Raw genomic sequence first — 25,743 nt, forward strand, 5'->3', positions numbered from 1 at the left:
TTCTCCCCAAAGAGAATTCATTTAAAAAAAAATTCTTACAATTTTGTGATTTTGAGTAAAGATTCTGAGAAAGGAGATGCACTCTGCGTCACTATCCCATCCTCACAGACACTAAAGAATCTGGTGGCCTTCTTGGCAGCTGCCTGAAAACCACCATGACCCCCCCTCCCCCCCGCTACCCCGGCCTTCAGAACAGCCCTGAGCCTGAGTCCAACCACACACAGTGCAGTACGTACACAGCAGAACACTACAGACAGACCAGACCAAACACCATACTTACTATAAGCCAACTCATCCCCAGCTCTCTTCCGGGACTGGTCACCTCTAAAGGTGAAGAAAGAGGAGACAGTCAACAGAACTGATTAGTTTTTCCATATTCAGAAACAGCAGAAATGAATCAATGTAACCAATAGTGTAAACACAGTAAATCTTTAGGCTCTAACCCCACAACTTGTTTTAAAATGAACATTAAATATAAACTGAGTCATTTGTAATCTGAGTAGCTTAGCTAACGGGTGGTCTTTTAAATATAGAAAGTTACTAAATGATCATCTATAACGGTAAGTTTACAATGAGTTCTAGAAATAGGTTCAGACTAAGTATACTCTCTAAAGACAAACCCAGATTCTATTATCACCACTCCCAGTGACCTGCACATACAATTCAAATATGAAATGAGAGAAAAATCTAAAAATCTTCCTTTAAAGGTTCTACTGAAACCAAGACTAATTAAAAAAAAAAACTAATGGGGGTGGAAGAACATAACCCTGTATGTACATTAACCAGCTCATTCTCAAACACTAGTTGTACTCTAGTTAAAAACCCATTATTTTGCTTAGGCCCTTAACGTCCCCAACCCCCAATACTGTTTGTATTTTTCTCTCTCCAGAGTCTCAGTATCTGCTGTACAATGCTTAAGAACCTATGAATTACAACAATTAATTTTCTGCTGCTTCTCACTTTCTTACAAACTTATATCACCCTTCCTGAAACACTTCCTCTTCTCCCCCGTGGTACAGAGGCTTGAACTCATACTTGCTTATCTGCTAGTTTACCACTTGTACCATGCCTCCAGAGTCAGCAACTTTTCTGTCTAGGCTGGCTTTGAACTGAAACAGTCCATATTCTCAGACTCCTGAGTAGCTAGATTACAGGTGTGTGCTATTTATTGGCACCCAGCAAAAAACCTTTTCTTTAGCTTCTTCTAATTTTCCTCCTACCTATTTACCAATCCTTGTCTGTTTTCTGTCTAACAATTATCTTTGGTCCTCTTTCTTCTACACACACTTCTTTAGTCTAAGACAATAATCAAGTAGTCTAGTGGCTTTATCTTCTCTACATGCCTGTGGCACCTAGATACATATGTTCAGCTCTGAGTTCTTCTGTATCTTCAGATACGCAAGTCTAACTAATCACCAATATATACATTGCAAATTTACCATGGCCAGAACACAATATCAACCCCTTTTCATCTCCATTAAAACATCCTAGACCCTCTGAAATCTCCCTATGACTTCACTGTGCATCATCTCCAGTCACCCATTCCCACCCAACTCCACTGCTACAATCCCAATCCAGACCACTACCATCTTGACCCCACACAACTGTATAACTTCATTATTAGTCTAGACAAGAGTCACAGTGAGCTTATGTAAAACACTGAAGATTAGTTCACACCTCTGGTGAAAGCCCTTCACGATTTCCCACCAAGTTAAGAAATCAATTTCCAATTCACATGGCTCCCGCCTCATTTTCCACCACTTTCTACTTCTGTCACAACGCTTCAGCCACCCTGGCTTTGTCAGCACATCTGTACTGAGTGTTGCCTGCAACACTCCCTCAGGCAGCCACACAGCTGCTCCTCACCCTTCCACCCTGCTCAACACCCTCTCCTTGATGGGATTTTTACCATGTCAACTGAAACCCATGGTTTCATGCTGCTTAAATTTTCTTCACTAATTTTCATTTGAAATCATACTTATTTACACGTTTACTATTTGTCTCCAACATTAGAGCATAAGTCTCATGAGGGCAGAAACTTTTCCTGCCTTGTCTACTCCAGTGCCTGTAACAGCGTCTGGAGATAAATCACCAGTATTTGTTGCATACTTTGTCAATAATTCAGACTCACAGATTATTAACATACTCACTAGCCCAATTACTTCCTACTCTGACACTCCAATTTTCCAAACCACTAAACATAATATTCTGGCCACTAAGCTAATGCTTATTCTGAAAGATTGTAATAATGAAGAATCTTTCAGAAATGCAACTCTTCCCGCTCCCATTTTCCTCTGACTGGGTTGCAGACCACCACAGACATTCTGCCAGACAGGGTGAGGAGCCTGCATGGCTGGCAGAGAGACAGCACCTCATGATCACTGGCGGCTGAGCATTTAGAGAAAACCTTGCACAGCACTTTCCATGGACTTGTCTCTAGCAGCCTCAAAAGCTCTAAACAGATGTGGCTTCACTGCTTTTTAAGCTTTACCATATATACCAAGCGTTCATTCCTCTCTCTCAATAGTTAAATAAAAACTGGGCATCCACAGGGGAGAAGAACATCATAAATGTGATCCATGCCAAATATGTTTTCAATAATCCCACAAGTCTGGAAATCTATGAGCTGTCCACAAAACCAGACCCCTTCCCAGAAGTAAGTCCAAATATAGGGGTGACCCTTCAGATAAGACCCCTCCACCACCAGGTTCTATTTAGTTCTGAAATTTAAATAACCATTTCTCAGGAAGAACATTTTGTTTGTTTTCACGAGCTACTTGGAACACCTTTTGTAAGGGATACCACAGGTTGGTCTGAATAAGGATGCTCCAGCTGAGGACCTACATTTATACCTTCGATAACGTGATTTCTGACAATACACACCAAACTGTTGCCCTTCTTTAATCAATTCAATTACTCAGAAGAGGGGAAAAAAAGGATCCTTGAATTTATATGTTAGTTCTATCTTTGAGAAAAGTCTATTTCTGTACACTTAAAGATTACACAAAAACTCAAGCTCCGATGAAAATGTGCTCCTAACTGTAGGATATCATGTGTTGTCAAATTATCTCAAAACATTCAAAGACATCCTCTACGCCATCCACATGAAAGCTGTGTGCTGCCAGTTGAGAAGTCTAATCACGTAAGTGGAACAATGTCTTAAATGAAAGTCATTTGCAGCACTAAGCAGGAATCATGTGCTTGGTGAGGTAAAAACCATAAAATGTTTGCTCCTCCACAAGAGCCAGTAATAAGAATTATTATTGGCTAGCCTATACTATAGTCTCAAAACCTTTTCTTTTTTTTTAATCTGCAGGCACCATTTCTCCCCAAACAAGCCCAGCTAGACAAAGGTCACAGCACAGAACACACTGAATGTGACAGGACAGAGGATGGCGTTCCATGCACACGAGCAGAGGCAGGCAGTCCACCAGCTACTGACATGACAGTCCTTCCTGAGCAGTCTAAGTGAGCTTGCAAGCAGACACCAAGTAACCAGGACTACAAAAGGAAAGCAGTTTTGGTTGTGGCCAGGTTGTACTACTGATGAGTTTGCTGGGCTTGATATTGAGGAATTTGAACTGGCTTTTTTTCCCTCCTTTTTCTCTCCCTCCCCATACTGGAAGCTCTAAGTTTAAAAAAAAACAAAAAACAAAAAACAAAGATAGTAAATGCCAATCCATGGACTATCGAAGAACAGAAATAACAAAAAAATTACCTGCCTTATTTATGCTGATAATCCATCAAGACTGGTTTTTTTTTTTTTTATAAAGTTTTCTTTTCTTTAAGTCAGTTGTGGGGCCTGAACTCTGGGCCTGGGCGCTGTCCCTCAGCTCTTCAGCTCAAGGTGAGTGCTCTACCACTTGAGCCACAGCACCACTTCGGCTTTTTCTGCTTATGTGGTGCTGAGGAATCAAACCCAGGGCCTCATGCATGCAAGGCAAGCACTCTACCACTGAGTCACCTTCCCAGCCCCAAAGACTGGTTTTTGTAAATTTATTCTCAGAACTTTGAAAGAGAAGTATCATTTTCAGGCCTAGTCAGGTTAAGTCAACACTCAACCTATTATGTGTGGACACATTGATGACTAAGCCAATTCTGATGTCTTCTTTCCCACTATTTTCTTTAACACCAGGAAAAATAGAAGATAGGTCAAAGTGCTAAGAGTAAAGCTTACAAACATGTGAGGTAATATTGTGATGATATAAGTGGGAGTTTCCTATGAGGAAACACAAAAGCTTTGTATGAATTTATTCTAATTGAAAAGATGCACTCTGTAAGATTCTCTGGGGTATAGCCAAAATAAGGAATGGCAAATATTTTCAAAAAATAAGAGCAAAGGGTAAATTTTCTCCACATATAGATATACTCTATATCTTAATAATAAGCAAATAGAATTTAGAGAAACAAAAAAAAACTGAAAATATGAAAGACAGAATTTAAAGCTTCTTTGCTGGTTCAATCATAAAAGTGCATTATAACTAAGAATCAAATTTCTACACAATGCTTTTCCAAATGTTCAGAGCTAATATGGCAGAATCAAAACTGGAGGGACCTTGAAAGTTGCCCTACCTAACAGTAAGAAATCCCTTCTTCAAAGCTCAGGACTCAGCTGAATGTGTGCAGACTGAGTAGCTCTTGGACAGTAATTTCCCCTTTCTAACCATGTCAAATCAGCCGAAGGAAACAGACATATTTTGTCACCAAAGGAGAAAAACAACTTGCCTTGTAAAACCATTTTGTATAAGTTCTCTTTGAAGTTTCTGATCTTGAGCAGCATACTCAGAAAGTTCGGATTCCATTGCCGGAGGGAGAATGTTTGGAATAAATTTAGAAAATAGAGATGGAGCCATCTGAACCCACTCTGTGAGGAAAGAAAAAGATTGATTTAAGGAACTCGAAGAAGCAAAGTTCAATGAAAAGGGGGAAGCTTTCTTTTGTTTAAAGAATGAAAAATAAAACAAATTTAAAATAGGAGAATTAATTAAATGCTATTTCAGTAAAGAACACACAGAAGTTTAAATTTCCTAGAAAAAAAATACAGTATGATGAAGAAGTAAGACATTTTTACATTTTACTGACTTAACAAAACTTACTGACAATCTCTAGGCGGAATTTTTAATGGAACTTGTCAGTAATCCTAAATATGGAGGGAAACATCCATGAGAATACCAAGTGGGAGGGAGCTGTCTTTCCAAGTCCCAACCCTATTAGCTATTAGTTAAAACAACTGCTGTGCCTGTAATTCAGGAGGCCAAGATCTGGAAGATAATGGTTTGAAGCCAAAGGGGCATCTCCAAATAAGCCAGGCTGCAAAGTAACTCAAGTGTAAGAGTGTCAACTGAGCAAGTTAGAATCCCTGATTTCAAATCCCAGTGCTAGGAAAGGTAAAAACAAACAAACAAACAAAAAAACGAAAACAAAGAACAATATACACTGATTCAAAAGTAGTCTACTACAGAGCTAAATAATAGACATATACAAAAGAGGAGTAATGGGCTGGGAAGGTGGCTCAGTGGTAGAGCGCTTGCCTTGCATGCCTGAGGCCCTGAGTTCGATTCCTCAGCACCACATAAGCAAAAAGTAAAAAGCCAGAAGTGGTGCTGTGGCTCAAGTGGTAGAGTGCTAGCCTTGAGCTGAAGAGCTGAGGGACAACGCCCAGGCCCAGAGTTCAGGCCCCATGACTGGACCCCCCCCCAAAAAAAACAAAACAAAACAAAAAAAAAACAAAACAAAAGAGGAGTAAGGGAGAGACTTGAGTATTTATAGTAAGTGGCCTGGAGATATCTGGTTAGTACTTTTTGAGAGGTGGATCACGCCTATAAATCCTAGCTATTTGAGAGGTAGAGATCAGGAGGATCACAGTGTATTTAGAAACCAGCCCCTGAAAAAGAAGTAATGATCTCTAATATAAAGCTAGGCACAGTGGCATTTGCCTGTCATCCTGGCTATAAAGAAAGTGTGAATAATAAGATCATGGTGTAGGCCAGCCAAAGCAAAAAGCAAAACTTCATTTGAGTAATAATAAAAGCAGAATGGGCTAGAAGCATGGCTCAAATGGTACAGTACCTGCCTAACAAGCTCAAGGCCCTGAGTTCAAACCCAGAAAACATCTTTTCTGAACCATGTCAAACTAGAAAAATAAAATTAAATATACAGAAAGTTAATGAGTTACTAAGATAAAAAAGTCCATAGAAAACAAAAAGACAAAGGAAGTCACAAGAAATATTTGTATTAGACATGACAAAAATTACTATATAAGAGAATATTTGCACAAATGATATAGACCAAGACTCCGTAGGTTGAAAAAAAAAAAAAAGTAACCTTCTTAAAGTTAAATAAGCTAAATAATCCCTCTAACTCAGTGAGCATACAATAAATGGTGCTCACTAGCAAAACCAGAATTCTTCTCACTTGTTCGTGGTCCTCAATTAATACTGCTGTCCCTTTTCAGCTGTTTTTATCCAGCCCTTTCAAAATTTTCCTTCTGCAAAACATTTTGGCTGCTGATTCAAAAACCATAAGAATGCCAAAGCTCTTCAAGCAAGAGCTTTAGAATCTGTAATCTGAGCAGATAATGTAAATCTGATAAAATCACATCTAACATTGGGTTAGTGGTGAGTGAAAAAAAAAAGTAGGAAAAAACAATGTCCAATGGGAGAAGAGCTAAGTTAAAGACAAGGCAAACACCGCAAATGAAACCGGGCCACTCTTTACCATGTGCCCTGGCTTATACCAAACAAACATTGTCAATAGTGTCCCTCCTGCCAGCTACCAGCTCTAAAAGGCCTTCAGAGAAAGCCACTCCAATGCTCTGAGAACCACTAGGTGGAGAACCAGAGGTGCCAGAGTCAAATCTTTCAATGACTTCACTGAACTTCAGGTGCTCATTAACAAAAACATGAAGAAATAATGTCTGTGTTAGGTGAAAAGGAAGTACAGTCAGATGTTTGTGACTGCTTCTAAAATGATGGGTTAAAACAACAACAATGACAGGTCCTCAGACTCTCCAATCTCCAAGGCTTAGGCTTAGGGCCAGGAATGTAGAATTAAAAACTTAGGGCCAGGAATGTAGAATTAAAAACTTTCCCAGGCCACTCACATGCAGTCCCACTGAGGAGCCCTGCAAAGGAAGAAACCCTGATGTTTAGCTTTAAGTTTTAAAATAGTCTAGTCAGGTGAAAAATACTCTGTCAGGTGAACAGAACTGCTTTAATAAACCAAGAAAATAATGGGTACCTCCAAGATCTATAAATGTCAAAATGGGTTTAAAAGTATCTCTGAAAATACACAGGGAAATAGAAGGTTAATCAGTGGTGAAAGTCACCATTTGAAAAGGACAATTCTCAAATACAGAATTTTCCTCATAAGTAGAATCATCATATTACAAGAACTCAACCTGGATAAAATAACATTTAGGTGCCAGGCACTGGTGGCTCATGCCTGTAATCCTAGCTACTCAGGAGGCTGTGATCTAAGAATCGCGGTTCAAAGCCAACCGCCAACCTGGGCAGGAAAGTCCGTGAGACACATATCTCCAATAAACTACTCAGAAAACTGGAAGTGGTGCTGTGGCTCAAGAGGTAGAGCACTTGCCTTGAGCTGAAGAGCTGAGGGACGGCACCCAAGACCAGAGTTCAAAGCCCCACAACAGAACAACAAAAAAAAAAAATTAGGTAAACATGTATCTATAATTCTTTTCTATCCACACTAATTAGCTTTATTCTGTAATTGTGTTACTTCTGATAAAGCTGCCAATTCAGGAGGCAGTCATTTTTATCACACTGCAACCTTCCAACAGCAAAGAAGAAACATTCATAATCTAGGCTCCTTCCCAACTTCCTGAGTTACTTTCACTACACTGGGAAGATGAAATTCAAAGTTCTGAGGAAAAAAAAACTATCAGTTTATTGGACATATGCAATAAAATGTTTTTGCACTTTTTGCAAATAAATACTTCATACAATTCCTGTTAAAAACTGTAATACAGAGCTCAAGGCCTGATTCCATTTAAGGAACAAAAAGTTTGAACATTCTGGAAGGCACTATTTAAAACAGCCTGAGAAAGTATGTAAAAAAAAATCAGCCTATCTGCTACTAAAGAATTCACCTAATTCCTCTCAGAAAGCTAAATTCTTACATCTTTTAATTAACCAAAAAGCCATCAATTAATTAAAATTAATATAAAATAACCATTAATTGAGAGGGCAACAAGTTATTATTTACACAGTTGTTATCAAGCTAATAAATCATGTTTTATTTCATTTAACCTTCAGACAACAAAAGAATCTTTTAGCAAGTGCAATGTTTTTAAAGATTGCAGAACGTTCCACCCTGAGAACTTCAGCAATCTCTCTTCCCAAGGGTGTGATTTTTCCACACTAGCTAGATAACTCCAAGACAAAACATGAGGCTCTGGCTCAAGAATTAAGAGACCAATTATTAGGGTACCTTAGGATTTTTCTTTCTTTTCGGGGTGGAGGGGTGGGAACTGGGTTGTTTAAACTCAGGGTATGACACTTCCTCAATACTTAACCATGCCTTCAGCACATTTCTGCTTTAGTTATTTTTCAGGTAGTGTTTGGTGTTCTAACCCATGCCACTCTGGACCTCAATCCTTCTATACCTCCCATGTAGCCTGGATTGATAGGTATACACCACCTAGCCTAACTTGTTGGGTAAGATGGGAGCCTAACTTTTTTCCTGTGGCTGGCCCTGATCTCCACTTGAGTGTTGGTATTACAGGTGTGAACCACTGCCCTTTAATTTTTTTTTAATCTATAAGAAGTTTTCATTCTAAAGACAGGCATATACCTCTAATACTATGCCTTTAAATACAATAATCTTTGACTTTTAAAAAATTGCTCCTCTGAATATATATTGTTCACAAACATCTCCATGAGGGACTGTAACCAAGATTTCTAGGTATCTGACAGCTATATACTAGGCTAGGAAGATGGGAGTTTTTATAAATGTGTATGCCTATGCATACTTAGAAGTATGGAGTAGGAAGAAAAGGACAAACACCCTAACAACTAAGACAGGAAATAAAACAAAACGAGATTTAAAAAAGAGTTTTTTTTGAAGTCTCACAATTTAACCCTCAAACTAGCCATGCTCCTGTCTCAGCCTTGTACAGACATGTACACCTGTAAGATTCAAGTTTACCCAATGTGTCCTAGAAATCATTTCACAGTGTCACAAAAACCAAATTAGTTGTTTTCCACTAGAGTTCCAAATGAGTTTTGAGTTTACATTTCATACTAACGAATATCTACACCATCATGCCCCCCCTACCCTGCCCAGCGCCTCAAACTTGGCTTTTCTTTCTTTGACATAGGCCACATACAACACATAGAGAACCAATGTCTGTTGGATAAGGCTATAATAAATAAGTCTAATCCCAGCAGAAATGACAGATGTTTACCTGGTCTGAGAGTATACAGGCCTTTCACAATATTTGCCATAGTTGAAGGTGTGACCTGAAATGGTGTTGACTGGGCTTCTAATAGTAAAGCTGGAATAAGAAGAGAAAACTGGTTTTTACAAAACATGTAACACCTGCTAAGTGACATCAAAATTCTCCATTATTATTCTTAAGACTAAAACATACACAAAAGTACAAGGAACAGCTCAAGAGGACCAAACACAAATTGAAATACTAAGACTGAAAACAAAAACCCAAGACTTCAGGGGCACTAATGGACCAGACTGGGCCAAGCATTCTCAGAGGAGTGAAGCTTTCTAAGTGCAAGTATTGTGGCACTTAGTGAACTCAAAGTGCACCTATTACATGTGAGGAATAAAAGGACACACACACAATACACTCTCGCCATCATCTCTTGTCCCCTCAAAACACTAGATCTGAGGCTCTTCCCGTTTTATAGGTTAAGTACCTCTTATCTGCATTGCTTGGGATCAGAAGTGTTTTGAATTTCATGATTTGCATAGATTTTTACTAATCCTAATGTGAAAATGTGAAGTGCTCCAAAATCTGTCATGCTCCAAAAGTCACAGTCAAAGCACTGTGAATTCTGAATTACTGGACTAGGGATGCTTAACTAGTAGTAATATTTTTTTGTGTGGGTGCCAAGTCCTGAGGGGCTTGAATTCAGGGGCTAGATACTATCCTTGGGGTTTTTTCATTCAAAGCTACCTAGCACTTTCTACACTTGAGCCACAGCTCCACTTCCAGCTTTTTGCTAGTTGAAGAGTCTCAGGGACTTTCTTGCCCAGACTGGCTCTGAACTTTGATCCCAAGATCTCAGCCTCCTGAGAAGCTAGGATTTAAGGCATGAGCCACTGCCACTGGTGCCCAACAACCTGTAGTAATTTTATTAACTGATCAGGGACAGAATTCACTTTGCCAGATGATATAGTTTTATCTACTTTTTCTTCCTAATGGCAAGGGTCAGAGCTGATTACATATTTTCTCCATTTGAACCATTTTGGTAACAACATAACCCTGGCTCTCAACATGAGAACAAAAGAAGTTTGCTTAACTTACCTATAGCCACACAACATTTTCTTTAAAAAAAAAAAAAAGTGTTTTGACAAATAGGAGTAATTCCTCTAGGTTGCATCATTAACAGAAATTCTATTGGTTAGCAGAAAAAATGAATGCCAGTGACCTAAAATAGCTCACTTTTAACTTATCTCTCAAAACAATTTGCTAGCGAAAAACTTTATTAACAACAAAAATTTTAAATGGCATAATTTTACTCTAAGCCACATTTGTAATGGACAAACTGATTTCCTCTATCCATATCTTTCTAAAAATGGAAACATCATGTTATTTGGCCAAGGCACAGTACGAATTTCATTGAAATTGATATAATGAGGCCGTAAGAGGTGCACTGTTGAAGTTCATCCTTCCCCTTCAGCAGCAACATGACAATTTTGACCAGCGTAAGTAGATTTCAACATTTTTCAAGATGACAAATGTTAATTATGTTCAGAAAAATCATTATTTCTCTAAAATACAATGTTTAAAAATGGAAATTCTAAAATAAAGCTGTTTGTGAGTACTTAAGGATCTCATTAATATTAACATATATCACAAATCCAAACTCTCACTCTTTACAAACCCACACTCCTAGTTTTCACCATCACTGACTTCCCCTCTTCCAAGTTCAACAACATAGTTATATGGTTGGGCTCTGTCTCTCTCAGTCTCTCTGTGTCTCTGTTTTTCTCTCTCTCTCTGCCCCCCTTCTCCAAAATGCCCTGTTATAAACACCCTGTGTCAGCTGATAGCTGCAAAGAGGTAACAAAAGTAAATCCTGAATGATATCTTAATGAATATAATATCATTAATTTGGGATGAATTAACTGAAAAAAATGACAATCAAGAATAACCTTAAAATTGAGAAATAGCAATATATCACTATAATCTTTTCTTGCCTAACCTTTGGAAGAAAATTGTAACTTAAATCATTTTCTAATTAACCTTCCTTTTTAAAAAAGGAGAAAAGTTGAGGAAGTAGAAAGGAAATTTTTACGAGCATGTTAACAGGTGCTAGTTACTTTACACACCTCATAAATTTTATTTAATATAGGATTTAATGTCTCAAAGGCCTCATCATTCTCTACATCTATTAAAAAAAAAAGTTGAGTAAACTGAGCATAAAAACAAAAGAAAAACCTTCCCAGATAATCACAGGGCAAGATGTCAACTGAAGAGGTCCAAAACACATATTCCTGCTTTGAGTTCTCCACAGTGCCCACAGACACACTGCTTTTATAAGCACTGACACTAGTAAGGATCTTCTTAAAATTGTTTGTTAAAATCTATTATCCGTAGGCATTAATTAATAAATTATATTTTTTAAAACTAGAGGAAGATTGAGGAGCTCCTAGTTCTACTCTCTCTATTGCTGGGTTATAATGTGAAAGTCTCCAGTGTCTTGCTGGGTCAGGAGCTCCTCTGCTATTCCAAGTACTCCTCAGAGCTTCAGGCTTCTATTTGATTACTATAAAAATGAAAACTAAAACCAAAAATACATAACCTCAAAACTTCCAAATTGTAACGGTCTAAACTAAAATTTCCTAAGGAAACTAACAAAAATGTAATTACTTAAAAGTCTGCACACTCGGGCTCAGTGGTAGAGCACTTGCCTTGCATGCCTGAGGCCCTGGGTTCGATTCCTCAACACCACATAAGCAAAAAGAAAAAAGCCAGAAGTGGCGCTGTGGCTCCAGTGGTAGAGTGCTAGCCTTGAGCTGAAGAGCTGAGGGACAGCGCCCAGGCCCAGAGTTCAGGCCCCATGACCAGCCCCCCCCCAAAAAAAGTCTGCACACTGAACTATAAATCTGTTTACTTCCAACTTCCGCATACTACATTTTCACTGCAAATTTCTACCACTTACCTGACTCCCCCTCCCATGTTTATTGTCACATGTGTGCAGATTCACCACCACACCACTATACCACCACTAGATGAAGATGATCACACCATGAAGCTGACAGAAAACCAATAAGAAGTCAAGACTTTGTTTATGGAAGCCCCTATGTATGAATAACATGGAACACTGAATATTTCTTTTTTTAAAGCATACAAGGTGTTCTTTTGGCCTTGATATAGTAAGTTGAGAAAGGACACTGCCCATCAAGAGACATATACACATTCTCTCACCATGAGTCCGAGCTCCTATCACTGCTTACCCAACAGAATGACATGGTAATTTTCTCTGCCCAGGAGTTGCTTTTTCCTATCTTAAGACATTCACTCACAGAAGTAACACAAAAGAAACAAAAGCCACACCAACTTACTCACCAGCCATGTGACTGAGTCACACTGAAAACCCCATTTGAGCCTCATCAACCAACACTGAACAGAGATTAACTCTCTCACCAGGCCCTTCCTAAATTGCAGAGCAAAGTAAAAGACTGCTGCTGTTTTATGCTAGCAATTTTTTTTCCAGATGATTTGTTACACAGCAATAATAAATGGAATACTAGCATTTCCAAATGTATCTGATGTCCAAAGAAGAAAATTACTGATCAAATCAGACTTTAGAAAAATCACAGAAAGTAAATACTTGCTGTATTAAGGGGATGATAGAAAATGTGTAACAAGAGAAAAACATTCTGTAAAGACTGTGTTACTGTGCTTTCAATTAATATTGATCTCTGCCTGTTTCTCTAGTAGTAACTACTATTCTATAGGGCTATGAGAATTAAGTTACTATTTGTAAGAGACCTAGAATAGGTAATACCGTGTGTGTGTGTGTGTGCGTGTGTGTGTGTGTGCGTGTGTGCATGCGCGCGTGTGCTGGAAAAAATCTTGGTAACAATCCTCCACACAACATTGTTAAACATTTAGAGTCCCTTGGACCCCAAACCAATGGGACAAGTGGTAACTTTAAAGACTGTAAAGATGCTGTACAGAGGGATTACAGTTACGTGAGTAAGGCAATGAGTACATTTCTTGTTGAACATTGTTACCCCCTCTTTTTCTCCATCCCTTATTCTAAGTACAATTCCCTGTAATACCTCTGTAATACCTGATAAATTGTTTTATCCAACTTATATAGAATTTTAAACTTAAGAAGCAAAAGGTTTATCTTTAAATGTCATTTCTATGGAAAATCAGGCTATATGATGTACAAAAGAGGTATCCATTCATGTTTTCCCTCCTTTGAAGGGAGTATGATATTCTCTTTTGAGCATCCTCTTTCCATATGCACAATAAAGTTGACTTTCAAATCATACCAGATATAAAAATATTCTTAAAGGAAATAGGCATTTTTTTGTATGTCGCTCCCCCACAGTATAACTCCTGCTTTCACTGTATTTGATGTCGGTATAATTTGTGGAGGGGAAGGGGAAAAACAAGTCGTTTAAATAAGGATACAGGTGGACCTGTTGCAACAATGAGAAGTACAAGTTGTCATGTTGAAAACGAACTTTACAATTTGGGGGGGGGGGGGAGAGGATCGGGTGGGGGGGGAGGGAGGATGGGAAGGGATGGGAAGGGTAAACAAAGGAGGAGGCTACAATGCTTGATAAGAAATGTACGCACTATCTTGCCCATGTAATTGTAACCCCTCTGTACAGTATTTTCACAATAAAAAAAATTTTTTTTTAAGGAAATAGGCATTTTTACCAGAGTGTTAACATTTCTCTATAGAATTTTCACAAGGAAAAAAATGTGCTGCATTTTACAACAAAAGACAAAGACAATGTCAACATCAGAAGAAATACTTAGATGGTCAAAATCAGTAACTGAAAAACCTCATGAGATAATGTTCAGAAATGTTTGTAAACAACTTTGTAGTCTTTTTTTTTAAAGTGTATGTCTGGACCTCCATTCTAGACTCTGAAATCTCTGTGAACATAGTAAGGAAGCATAGATCCTCTCCATCCACTACTGTTTGAAAATGTGACCTTTTCTAAAAGTGACCCCAAGTTTAACAATTCCTTGTTTTAATTTCAAATGGAAAAGTTCTTGGTCAAATTTGGAACAATCCTCCTGTATATTCTGGTAGAAGTTCATTGTGACAGTAATGAACAGTAACAGTAAAACAAGAAAATACATATTGCAAATCCAAATATATGCCATTTGTTAAAACATGTCTTGCTAGGAGCTGCATAAAGTAGGAGCTCTTAAAGGTGGCAGAGAGCCAGGACCCTGAACTCCACTTGGAGAGGAGAGGTTATTCTTCCAGGGAAGATAGGATGGTATGCTACATTCTGCAAAGAGCAGGCAACCTGGGAACGGGGAGAGAGGAAAAGCTGACAACTAAGTTTGTACTTTGATCTCCTTATTCAACCATCTACATGGGCATATTAAACAGTTCACAAATCTTAGGTCAGAGAAGAGAAAAATTCACAGCCACAAGAAGCTAAGAAGCTTAGCACAAAGTTATACCACAGTGAAGAAGCGTTTCTGAATTAACGAGTAAAAAACTAGAGAATTCCATGCTGCCACTTCACAGGTGTAACATGCACTCCTTTCAGAGCCATTGGTAGTAAGTGAGGAGAGAACTTCCTAAGAATATTTCCCCTTAGTTGCATGTAGGGGGAAGGGGGCTGGGGGAAAGGGCAAAAGGCAGCAAGTATCATGCTAGGCAAAAAATACTGTCCAATGATCTAGCAAACCAGCTCACCGAGTGATCTTCAAACCACATTTTCCAACTTCCCAGCATTTATCTCTATAGAATAAAGTGGGCCTCAAGACTTCTTGCTACCTGGCTCAAAATATGTCAACTTTGGAGTTTATACCACAATACTCTCAGACAAGGGAGTGGAGAAAGAGAAAAGGACATCATGGCCAGTGGTCTCACACCCTATAATAAATTCAATTACTTACGCATTAGGCTGTAAATGTGCTTTTCTGCAACGTGTTCAGTAAACAGCTTTATAAGGTCATCTTTTAAGTCTCTGTTAAGCTTGGTTTCAATGTAAAACTTATTCTGAAAAAGGGAAGAAGATTATTTCTAGTGTACCAATTAGGAAAAATAATTCATCTCATGAACTAAAACATTAAATACAGTCTTAAGCATCAATTAATAAAGACACCAATTTTAAAAACATATATTATTAAACAAAAGTCCCACTACTATGTTGTATGTCTTTCTGCATAAAGTTGAAAGAATTAAAACAAAAAACAAAAAAAAACTATGAGGCATACTATCTCCAAAAGAACAATGCCAAGAGTCAAGCGTCGATGGCTCACACCTGTAATCCTAGCTACTCAGAAGGCTGAGATCTGAGGATTGCTGTTCAAAGCCAGTCCGTGAGACTCTTATCTCCAATAAACCACTCAGAAAACTGGAAGTGGCGCTGTGACTCAAGTGGTAGAGCCCTTGCCTTGAGCGGAAGAGCTCTGGGATAGTGCCCAGGCCCAGAGCTCAAGCCCCACGACTGACAAAAAAAAGAAAAAAGAAAGAAAGAAAGAAAAAAAAAAGAACACTGCAAGATCTTAAATATTAACCTGATAGGAATGTAGAGACTGTATGGCACCACTGGGTGATATAACTTTTAAATATACCAGCACCTAAAGACAACTCTGGGACACACTTGTGAAAGGTACCATTTTTCACTATTTGGGCTAAATGTAGGCTATGCATATGTACTGATCACTAGTCAATACACACTCTATTCAACACTCAGTTGACTCTTTTGGCTTGTGGCATTGCACAGGGACCATCTTTGCTCTAAGGTTGACACCCATCACAACCTAATCGACTAAGAGCAAGCTTTTTCGGGCATTTCATAACTGAGGATAAGGTGAACAATGTGGTCAGTAAAAAAAGAACCAGAGATTCAAACCATCATGGAGACTGCCTCCCTCCTGTGTTCTGTTACAGGACATAGTATTTTTCCTTATTTATTTAGATCACTTTGAATCTCTCCTGCTTTATTTTTTACAATTAGCTGATTATATTTTGACCTATAGAAAATAGAACATGCTTATAATTTTTTGAAAAAGAACCAACAGCTCTAACTCACCATATATATGAAAAGAGGCACAATGCTTTGCAGTGCTCCCATATACTGTCCAAGAGCTATATTAAATCTTTCAATATAGAGATCTGGCGGGCTGGCCTGTGAGACAGAACATAAATGTGATCATTTGGGGAAACCAGCACAAACTGAAATGCAAGTACTTCCAGCACAAACTGAAATGCAAACAGATTTAAAAGTAACACAAAATTCATGTGAAAGTTCACATTAAAGAAAAGAGATTTATACTCTGAAGACTTCTTTGTTTCAAAGTCTGCATTGTAAGTTTTGGTTTAGCCATTTTAAAAACTGTACAACCTGAATGTATTAATTAAAAGGCGTGTTCTCCTAATGAGTAAAGATGAACATTAAAAATGAAGGTAAGAGGTGGGGTGCTGGTGGCTCATGCCTGTAATCGTAGCTACTCAGAAGGCTGAGATCGGAGGATCATGTTTCAAAGCCAGCTAGCGCAGGAAAGTCCTTGAGACTCATCTCCAATTAATCACTAAAAAGATGGAAGTGGAGCAGTGGCTCAAGTAGTAGAATAAAAAAAGCTTCAGAATAGCACCCAGGCCCTGAGTTCAAGCCCCAGGACTGGCAAAAAAAAAAAAAAAAAAAAAGACAGCAAGTATGATTTAAAAAAAAAAAAAAAATCACTGATGTTTGCAGATACTTTCTGTAAGAATCAGACTATATTGGGAGGATTCAAGGAAGTAGTACAGGTAAAATATACTATTAGAATGGCTAATGATTTTTTTACAATCATCTTAGATTCAGTAACATTTAGAGTTCTAAGTGAGCTTGGTTATAAATAGCTTTGTGGCTAACCAATACAAACAATGCTAGCTAGAAATCAAGGACACAAATAATCCACAAATATTGGCAGCTCTAGAGTTTAGAATAATGTACCTCCAATATAATAAATCCACTACAAAATGTCAAAATACCAAATCACAAAGCTATCAAGAAAACAACTTCAGTTTTACTGTGTGCTGCTGATTTAATGTATTTGTCCTCCTAAAACTAAAGCTACCCAGCTATATTTGGAGGAAGTATGATGTCATAAAGGGTAGGGTTCTGATCTGTAAGGATACTGTGCTTATAAAGAGATCCAAAGAGCTTATTCCTATACACACCCCAACCCTTGCCCTCACAATGTGGCTCAGGGAATAAAGGCTGTATGAGGGATCCAGTGAGCAGCTCATGGCAGCACCTATAAGTCAGGAGGACAGCTCTCATCAGAACTGAAACAGCTGCCCTCTTCATCTTGGGTCTCTCAACCTCCAGAACTATAAAAACAACTGATCTTGTTTTAAGTCACTCACTCTAGTATTTTTACTTGATTATTTTTTGGTAGCAGACCAAGCTGAAACATTGTATTTCCACAAAAGCACATCGATCGATATGTCATTTTATTTTACTAATTATTTTTGTTTGTTTTGTTTTTGTCGGTCATGGGGTTTGAACTCTGGCCCTGGGCACTGTCCCTGAGCTCTTCCGCTCAAGGCTAGCACTCTACCATGTCAGCCACAGCAACATTTCCAGTTTACTGGTGATTTATAGGAGATAAGAGTCTCAGACATTCCTGCCCAGGCTGGCTTTGAACCGCGATCCTCAGATCTCAGCCACCTGAATAGCTAGGATTACAGGCATGAGACACTGGTGCCCAGCTCTAATTAATTTTAATGTTGAAGAAACTTAAGTAGGACAATTTGCTTAAGGAATTAACAAATGATAGATCTAGGTATTCAACTGAAAATTCATTCGTGGGTCAGGATGTGGTGGAATGGGCATGATACAAAACACCAAACAAAATGTATTCATGTGAAAGACTCAGGATCTGACCACCATATCTTAAACACAATGTCTTGCATTTAAACAAGACATTAAGAAATGCCACACTAAATCCTAACTTTGCTTTATTAAATCTAATTATGTTAAGACTCTATAGAAAATAGATCATGTTTAACATTATTAAACCTAATTAGGTTTAATAATGCAAAATTATGAAGCCATTCCCAAGCTACTCTAGAAATGTCTGAATAGTCTCCTACTATTTTAAAGTAAAATTACATTTTTTTTCAGTTCTACTTAGAAGCTTAGAATTTGTCTGGGGAGCTGTCTTCATGTCTCAAATTTATCTTCTATTAACGAGTAACTACAAGTCTGATGCATGCTAAGTACACCAGTTCCATTTTTCTTCCTTGGTCAAACTGAGCCCTACAGTATTAAAATTCCGTTTTGTTACCCTGAACCCCTCTTTTTTCAGATCTTATTTTTTTTATTATCCTTAAGTATTTGTACGAAGGAGTTGCCACTTAATAGTTTATGAATGCAATGCACCTTGATCCACGCCACTACCTTCAACATGCTCAATCATGCCTCCCGACTCACCACTCACCCCTTCCTTCCTCTGAATTTTGATGGCTATACATTCAATTCTTGACTGCATTCTCCTCCTCTCCTCCTCTTCATTCATCTACTCTTTTCTCCTTGACCCCAACCCACCCTTTTCAAGTATTCCCTTCCTTTTTTGCATCTAAGTTCACAGTTTTCAGTTCTGTTAAAACTCTGGCTCTCTTCAAGAGCGGCTTACAACATGGAACTACTAATAGGCTGCAAACAACATCCATGTGCAGCTTCAGGCCTGGACTATTCTTTCTGCCTAACAACGCTCCACTTGCCCTCAGACCTTCTTTACAATTTATGCCACTTCTTCAAAACTATCTGAAGCCCCTGGGCCCTTCAAGGGAGCAACTCACTCCCTGCTCTCAGTGAGTGGGCTCTGGCACTGACTGCAAATCCTTAGAGGACAAGAGATGTCTCTCCTGTTCACCTCCAATCTAACCAGAGCTCCTGTAACACAGGACAGAGGGATAAATATATTCTCTAAGGATGAAGTTTTATTGAAATCTAAATGTTCAATCTAAATCTAATCTATCTTTTAATGTAAATTTCTATCTTACTATTAATGAAGCTATATGCAATGGCCAATTCATTTATCACTGTGAATTTCAATCTCTATACTAAATTAGGAAAAAATACCCAACTGTGCTACTATGAGGATGTGCTGAGAGGCAAAGAAAATAATGTAGAAGTGTTGTGAAAAACATCATGTTTTTCATATATGTACAATTAGAGTTTTCTTTTTGAATTAGCTACATTTCATTTAATCTAGAAAACTCCAACATTTTTTAAAGCATTCTCAAGAACATGGAGAAAATGGTTCCACATCACAGGCAAACTTTTAACTACCATTAATAAACACAATCACATACAATATCGTCTTTTAAGCTGCTTCAAAGAACTCTGGAAATGATATATCAGCATTCAAACAAGTTTAACAGGTATTATGAGTAAAGAAAACCTTAAAAGCTGCTGCATTAAAATAATTTTCTCTTTTCATAAAAAAACACTTTATCCAAGTTAAAAATGTGAATGCTGATCAAAAGGTACATTTAACAGCAAAGAGAATAAATAAAATTGCATTCCTTTATTACGCCTTTCAAGTATACCCAAGCCTTCAAAGATTGTAAGTATTAAGAGTACTTTTTGTACTGAATCAAATGTCAGAACGCTTAACTTTTTTACTTTCATACAGCACTTACTCAAAACCTTTTAAATGACAAGACTATAAGTTATAAACAGTCTTCTAAAATAAACACAGTCTTTTCTAGGAACCTGGAAACAAATGCCATTTTGAAAAATCTAATCAAATGTTCTTTCTGAAGAACTCACATTCAGTATACTTTGGGCTCCATTGGGAAAATGCTATCTAGTTGATTTATATTATTTTATCCTATTTGGCTTCCACATTAAACAAAATTTTTCTCTGGCCAGAAGCCAGAAAAACAATAGCAATCACCAGAAACTCATTCCAACCTCTATCTATTTATTGACTGATTTACTTATTTTTGGTAATGCTGCCATGGACCCCCAGACCTTACGCAAGCTATGCAACCTATGTATGTTGATTACCTCAATGACAATTTCCCCTGGCTCTGCAAGACATCACTACCACTGCACCACACTTGTGGCTTTCATAATACACTGTTCTCTAAAATCCTTTCTCCCTCCCCGTCTCACTCACTATTTGTGTGTATGTGATGAATAAATGCATTCTGTGCTTTAGAATTCAAATGAGTTCAAATGTGTTTAGAGTCCCACTTTTACTCCTTCTTTGAAGCAGCTAGCACTTAATTCACTTATATCTTTCCAGAAAAAATTTGCATATAAAGCATTTATAGCTGGTTTTGCACAAATGCCTCCATATAAACACTATGATCTTCATTTTTCCTAACATGTATCTTGAGATTGGTTTTAGTCTGATGATTAGCAAACATTTGGTCTCTGACACCACTTTTTACTCTTAAAAATAAATATTCCAAAAAGCTTGCAAGCACATACACATGCATGCACATGTGTGCGCTCATGTGCTCAAGTGCGCGTGTGTGCGCAACACACACACATATCTGAGACTGAAGAATCACTTGAGCTTAGGAATTCAATACCAGCCCAGGAAATAGCAAGAGATTATCTCTGAAAGAAAGAGGATGAAAAAGGAAAAGATCTTAACATTTTTTTATGAAAAAAATCCCAACAACTACGTTTTCCCACATAAAATGAAAATTTAGCAAGAGTGGCATTATTTTGACATTTCTGCAAGTCGCTTTAGAGCCTGGCTTAATAGAAGACAGCTGGATTCTCATATCTACTTCAGTACTGCAGCAACTGTAACATGTTTTGAAGTAAATGAAAAAAAAAATTACCTTCACACAAGATATGTAGATGGTAAAGGAAGTATATTTAATAGCCTTTTCAGGCAATTACAGATATTTTCCCCTGAAATTTGACAAGTAGTAGTTTCTTAAAGGTTAGTTGCAAAGTGAATTCTGAACTCTGAAGCTACCAATGTAGTTTATTCCCAATTATATTACAATCCTCTGGTTTATCTTCTACTTTAAAGCATATATTTCTAACATCTCATACTGATCATCTGGAAAATACTAATTCACCAAGTCACATCCTCACTATACACTAAAAGAAAATACATTTTTAGTAAAACCACCTATCTGGTCCAAAGAGTCTTGTGTTAAGAAATGGGAAGCAGCAGGGTGCCAGTGGATCACACCTATAATCCAAGCTACTCAGGAGGCTGAGATCTGAGGATCACAGTTCAAAGCCAGCCCAGGCAGGAAAGTCCATGAGATTCTTGCCTCCAATAAACCACTAGAAAACCAGAAGTGGCATTGTAGCTCAAAAGCAGCAGAGCACTGCCTTGAGCTGAACAGCACAGAGACAACGCCCAGGCCCAGAGTTCAAGCCCCACGACCAACCAAAAAACAAAAATAAAAAAGAAATGGGAAGCTATTAAAGTCACAGTGGTAGCTCTATTTCCCACAGTTCCAACACTGGCAAACAAATACTGCCAGTTCTTTCCCCTGCATGGACTTTACTCATTTTTGAGAAAATGTTGGTCAAATGCCTAACTCTGAATAGCTAAGGTCAGTCACTTCTTTCTTTCTTTGCCGCTAGGATTTGAATCTTGAGCTTGCACAGCCTGTCACTTTACACTTGCACAACACCTCCAGTCTGGCTTTTGCCAGACTTCTCTGTCTGGGCTACTACCTTCAAGCCATGATCCTCCCTAGATAGCAACCTTCTGAGAAGCTAAGATTATAAAAGTGAGTTGCCAGTACCCACATACTCACTCTTTCAAGTACAAATGGAGCTCTGTAGGGGGGTCAAAAGCTGGCTTTCTCAAAACTCATACACACCCTCAGTGCTCATTCTCAAAACTACCACTGTACTTTGGGGTACAACTTAAAACTTCCTCACAAAAAATAAGTCACAGCTGGAAATCACAGGTGAACAAAATTAACTTTCACTGCTCCTAGGACATTCTCATTCTTTAATCACATATGTGATAATTAAGATTTATACTAAGGCTCTTCAGTTTCATCAACTGATGCTTCTGTACCCCAGAGTCAATGTCAACACAGTGAAAGGGGTCAGAAGACGTCCTAATAGGAGTAGAGAGCCAGTTCTGATTATGAAGATCCTCTAAAAAGGCTTTAAGGATCCCAGGACAACATTTAACAATGTCTACTCTTGAAAACAGTATCTGAGTGTACTATTTAATCGGTTCATGTATTGATAGCTCAATTTTCATTACCATGGGTAATATTAACAATGAAAAATTTCATACAGATGTTAGCATGTAAATAGCAATTTTCAAAAAAATTTTAAATTAAAAAAATCAGTACTAGGGGTGGAGGCGTGGCTCAGTTGGTAGAGTACAAGCCAATGAGTGAAAGCGTCAGTTACCCAGTTCAAGTCCCATGTCTCATACCTTAAGGAAAGAATGATAATCTCATACCCTCATTATATAAAAAGAAAGTAATTTGGGTGTCTACTTTTACTCAATCAATGACCTCTAAAAATATATACATCTACAGTAAATGTGAGAAACATCGTAAAGCAAGATTGATCAATGTACATTTACAGGAAGGTAAATGTTAAAACTTATCATCTTTAATAGAACTAAATAAAGTTAGGAGGGGATCAAATCCTCTATTTAAATGTATATTAGTTTGAAGCGGATTTGTTTAAACAATTTTACTAACCAATAGACTTACTATGATCTAGGTCAATACCGCCCATTGTTCAGTCTAGTGGTCACTAGTCATGTGTGATTGCTAAGCACTTGAAATGTATTTAATGAAACTGAGGGAACTTTTTTTTTTTTTTTTGGTTGTGGGGTCTGAAATCTGGGCCAGGGCGCTGTCCCCAGTTCTTCAGCTGTAGACCAACGCTCTACCACTTGAGCCTAAGCCCCACTTCCAGCTTTTTCTGCTTATGTGGTACTAAGGAATCGAACCCAGGGCCTCATGCATGCAAGGCAAGCACTCTACCACAGAGCCACCTTCCCAGCGCCCAAACTTTTTTTTTTAATACTATTTTAATAGTGATTGACTAGATACTGTGGATGTAAAATTCTAAATAATCATATTTATAGTCCTCCTAACTACCCCCCATCCTTTCCCACTAAAGTGAAACATTAAAAAATTACTGTGCTAGTATTTTTTATCTTCACAAACCAGTCTTCAACTAAATGACTTTTCCAAGTTAAAAAGAAAGAAGAAAGGATAAAAGGGAAAGAACTAAAAAAACCTAACAAGGCCACTAATAAAAAATCTTCAATAAGATAGTACTAAAATTTTTCTAAAAATTAAAAAATGCAGTTATAGAAAAATACTCAGTTGCCCAGGTCCAGAGTTCAAGCCCCACGACCGACAAAAATAAAATAAAATAAAATTATAAAAAAAAAAAAAAAGAAAAATACTCAGTTACCTACACTGGAGATACTACCATTGACATTTTGGAATCTTTCCCTGTTTTTCTCTTGCACATGTGTCTACCTTGTCTGTTTCAACAAACATGGGTAGGTACTTCATAGCCTGCTTTGATCACTATTTATCATGTCACTCAGGTCAAATTCCTTTCTGCAGCACAACTGTAATAATGATTTGGACATGTCATCAGTTTCTTTCTGCTGGACACCTACGCTGGGCTTTCCAGTTTGTTACCAAAGTCTGCAGGGATTTAGACGAACATTCCAGAAGGTATTTCTGGCCTCAAAACAACACAATCTTGGCACTTCAACAAGCGGTACTTTGCACTTTCTGCTTCATAAGAGAAGACCAAGTTCAGGAACAAAGAACAGTTCCACACACCAGTGGGAAGTGGCACACCAAATCAGCTGAAGGGCTTAGAAGCAACTGATTCTTTTCTAGGCCTTGACTCAGAAACTTTCTAAAAGTACACATTTGTAATAAGAATCTCAGGGGGTTCCGGAGGTTCAATAAACAGCTAAGTCAGCAGCTGTTAATAAACATTTAGAAACCTCGACCTTAGACCTCTTCAAAGGAGTAACAGGACTGTTCAGGACAGAAGTTTGGGATTCAAGAGAGGGCTGAGTACCAACTATCCATGCAACACAACAGCTACTGTACCAGAAGAGAAGATTGCACTGCAACTATAATCAGAAAAAAAAAAAAAAAAAAAAAAACACTAGATTTACACCACAGGTCAATTTTGTTTTAAATGTAACAGCTTCTTAACTAGTATCAAATTCAGAGATAACAAATACTACCATGCAACCTTTAAGTTTTATCTCAGCTTAAAGTACCAAGAGAACATCATCCCACTTGATTTTTAATCAGAAAAAGTTGGTTAACATAAATAATTTTTTTCGGGTGGGGGGGGTGTCAGTCATAAGGCTTAAACTCTGGGCCTGGGCACTGTCCCTGAACTCTTCAGCTCAAGAATAGCACTCTACCACTTGAGCCACAGACAGCATCACTTCTGGTTTTCTGTGGTTAATTGGAGACAAGAGTCTCATGGACTTTCTTGCCTGGGCTGGCTTTGAACCGCGATCCTCAGATCTCAGCCTCCTGAGTAGCTAGGATTACAGGCGTGAGCCACCGGCACCCAGCAATAATCAAAAATCTTTGAAACTCATCACACCTAAGGTTTTCTTGTCTCCCATTTGCCATGTCCAACCAGATGAACAACTCCAAAGAGGACAAAGAAGGACAGAAGAAAACATCATCTCTGCTTTTTTATATACAATGCCTCATATTCAATCAAATCCTAACAAATACAAAAAAAAAAATTAACCACCCTTAAGAATTAAACATTCAACAGCCCAGATGCAGACAGGGCCTATATGACAAACTTCTGTATAAAGCCTTTAAAATAACTATGATTTATTAATGGACACAATGACTTACTCTAAACAACATGCACAAAATGTTAGAGATTCAGCAAAGAAGTGGAAATTATTTCCTTTTCCTCTTTTTTTTTTGTCCTAGGAATTTTGAACTCTGCCATGCACTCTCACTCAGCTTCTTTCTAGGGCTGTGGTGCTCTACCACTTAAGCCACACCTCTAGGCTGGGTAAACTTTTGCAAAAGAGTTGGACTGTTTCTTCATCATCTCTTGCCATTGCTGTCTACATTACCAAGAACAGCTTCAGTATTTTGAATACCTTAACAGAAGGACCTGAATGTAATCTCAAATATTATTATTTTTAAAGCAATAGGAATTTCTTTTAAAAAATATATCTGCTTCTACATGACTTTTGACAAAGACAACTAGTATGTAATACACTTTTTTTTTTTAGGTCCTAGACTGGGATTCAAACCTGGTACCTGCCACTTACTCATTGGCTAGCACTCTACCAATTAAGCCAAGCCTCCAACCTGCAACATACTCTTAGTTTAATTTATT

At 38.0% G+C, this 25,743-nt stretch overlaps 1 protein-coding gene across 4 annotated transcripts in view; it reads right to left on the reverse strand.

Annotated features, from left to right (window-relative positions):
• The window catches only part of Cacul1 (CDK2 associated cullin domain 1), a 112,284-nt gene that overhangs the window by 44,982 nt on the left and 41,559 nt on the right, over positions 1-25,743 (reverse strand). For all 4 annotated transcript variants that reach the window (XM_069988125.1, XM_069988123.1, XM_069988122.1 and 1 more), the window contains exons 4-8: positions 16,456-16,551; positions 15,314-15,416; positions 9,428-9,517; positions 4,726-4,864; positions 281-324 (exon numbers count right to left, since the gene is read on the reverse strand). In XM_069988125.1, coding sequence (XP_069844226.1) covers positions 281-324; positions 4,726-4,864; positions 9,428-9,517; positions 15,314-15,416; positions 16,456-16,551 — 472 coding nt within the window. The remainder of the gene's footprint in view (positions 1-280; positions 325-4,725; positions 4,865-9,427; positions 9,518-15,313; positions 15,417-16,455; positions 16,552-25,743) is intronic.

This window comes from Dipodomys merriami, unplaced genomic scaffold (genome assembly GCF_024711535.1).
Source record: "Dipodomys merriami isolate MVZ:Mamm:240054 unplaced genomic scaffold, mDipMer1.0.p SCAF_35, whole genome shotgun sequence".
Classification (NCBI taxonomy): domain Eukaryota; kingdom Metazoa; phylum Chordata; class Mammalia; order Rodentia; family Heteromyidae; genus Dipodomys; species Dipodomys merriami.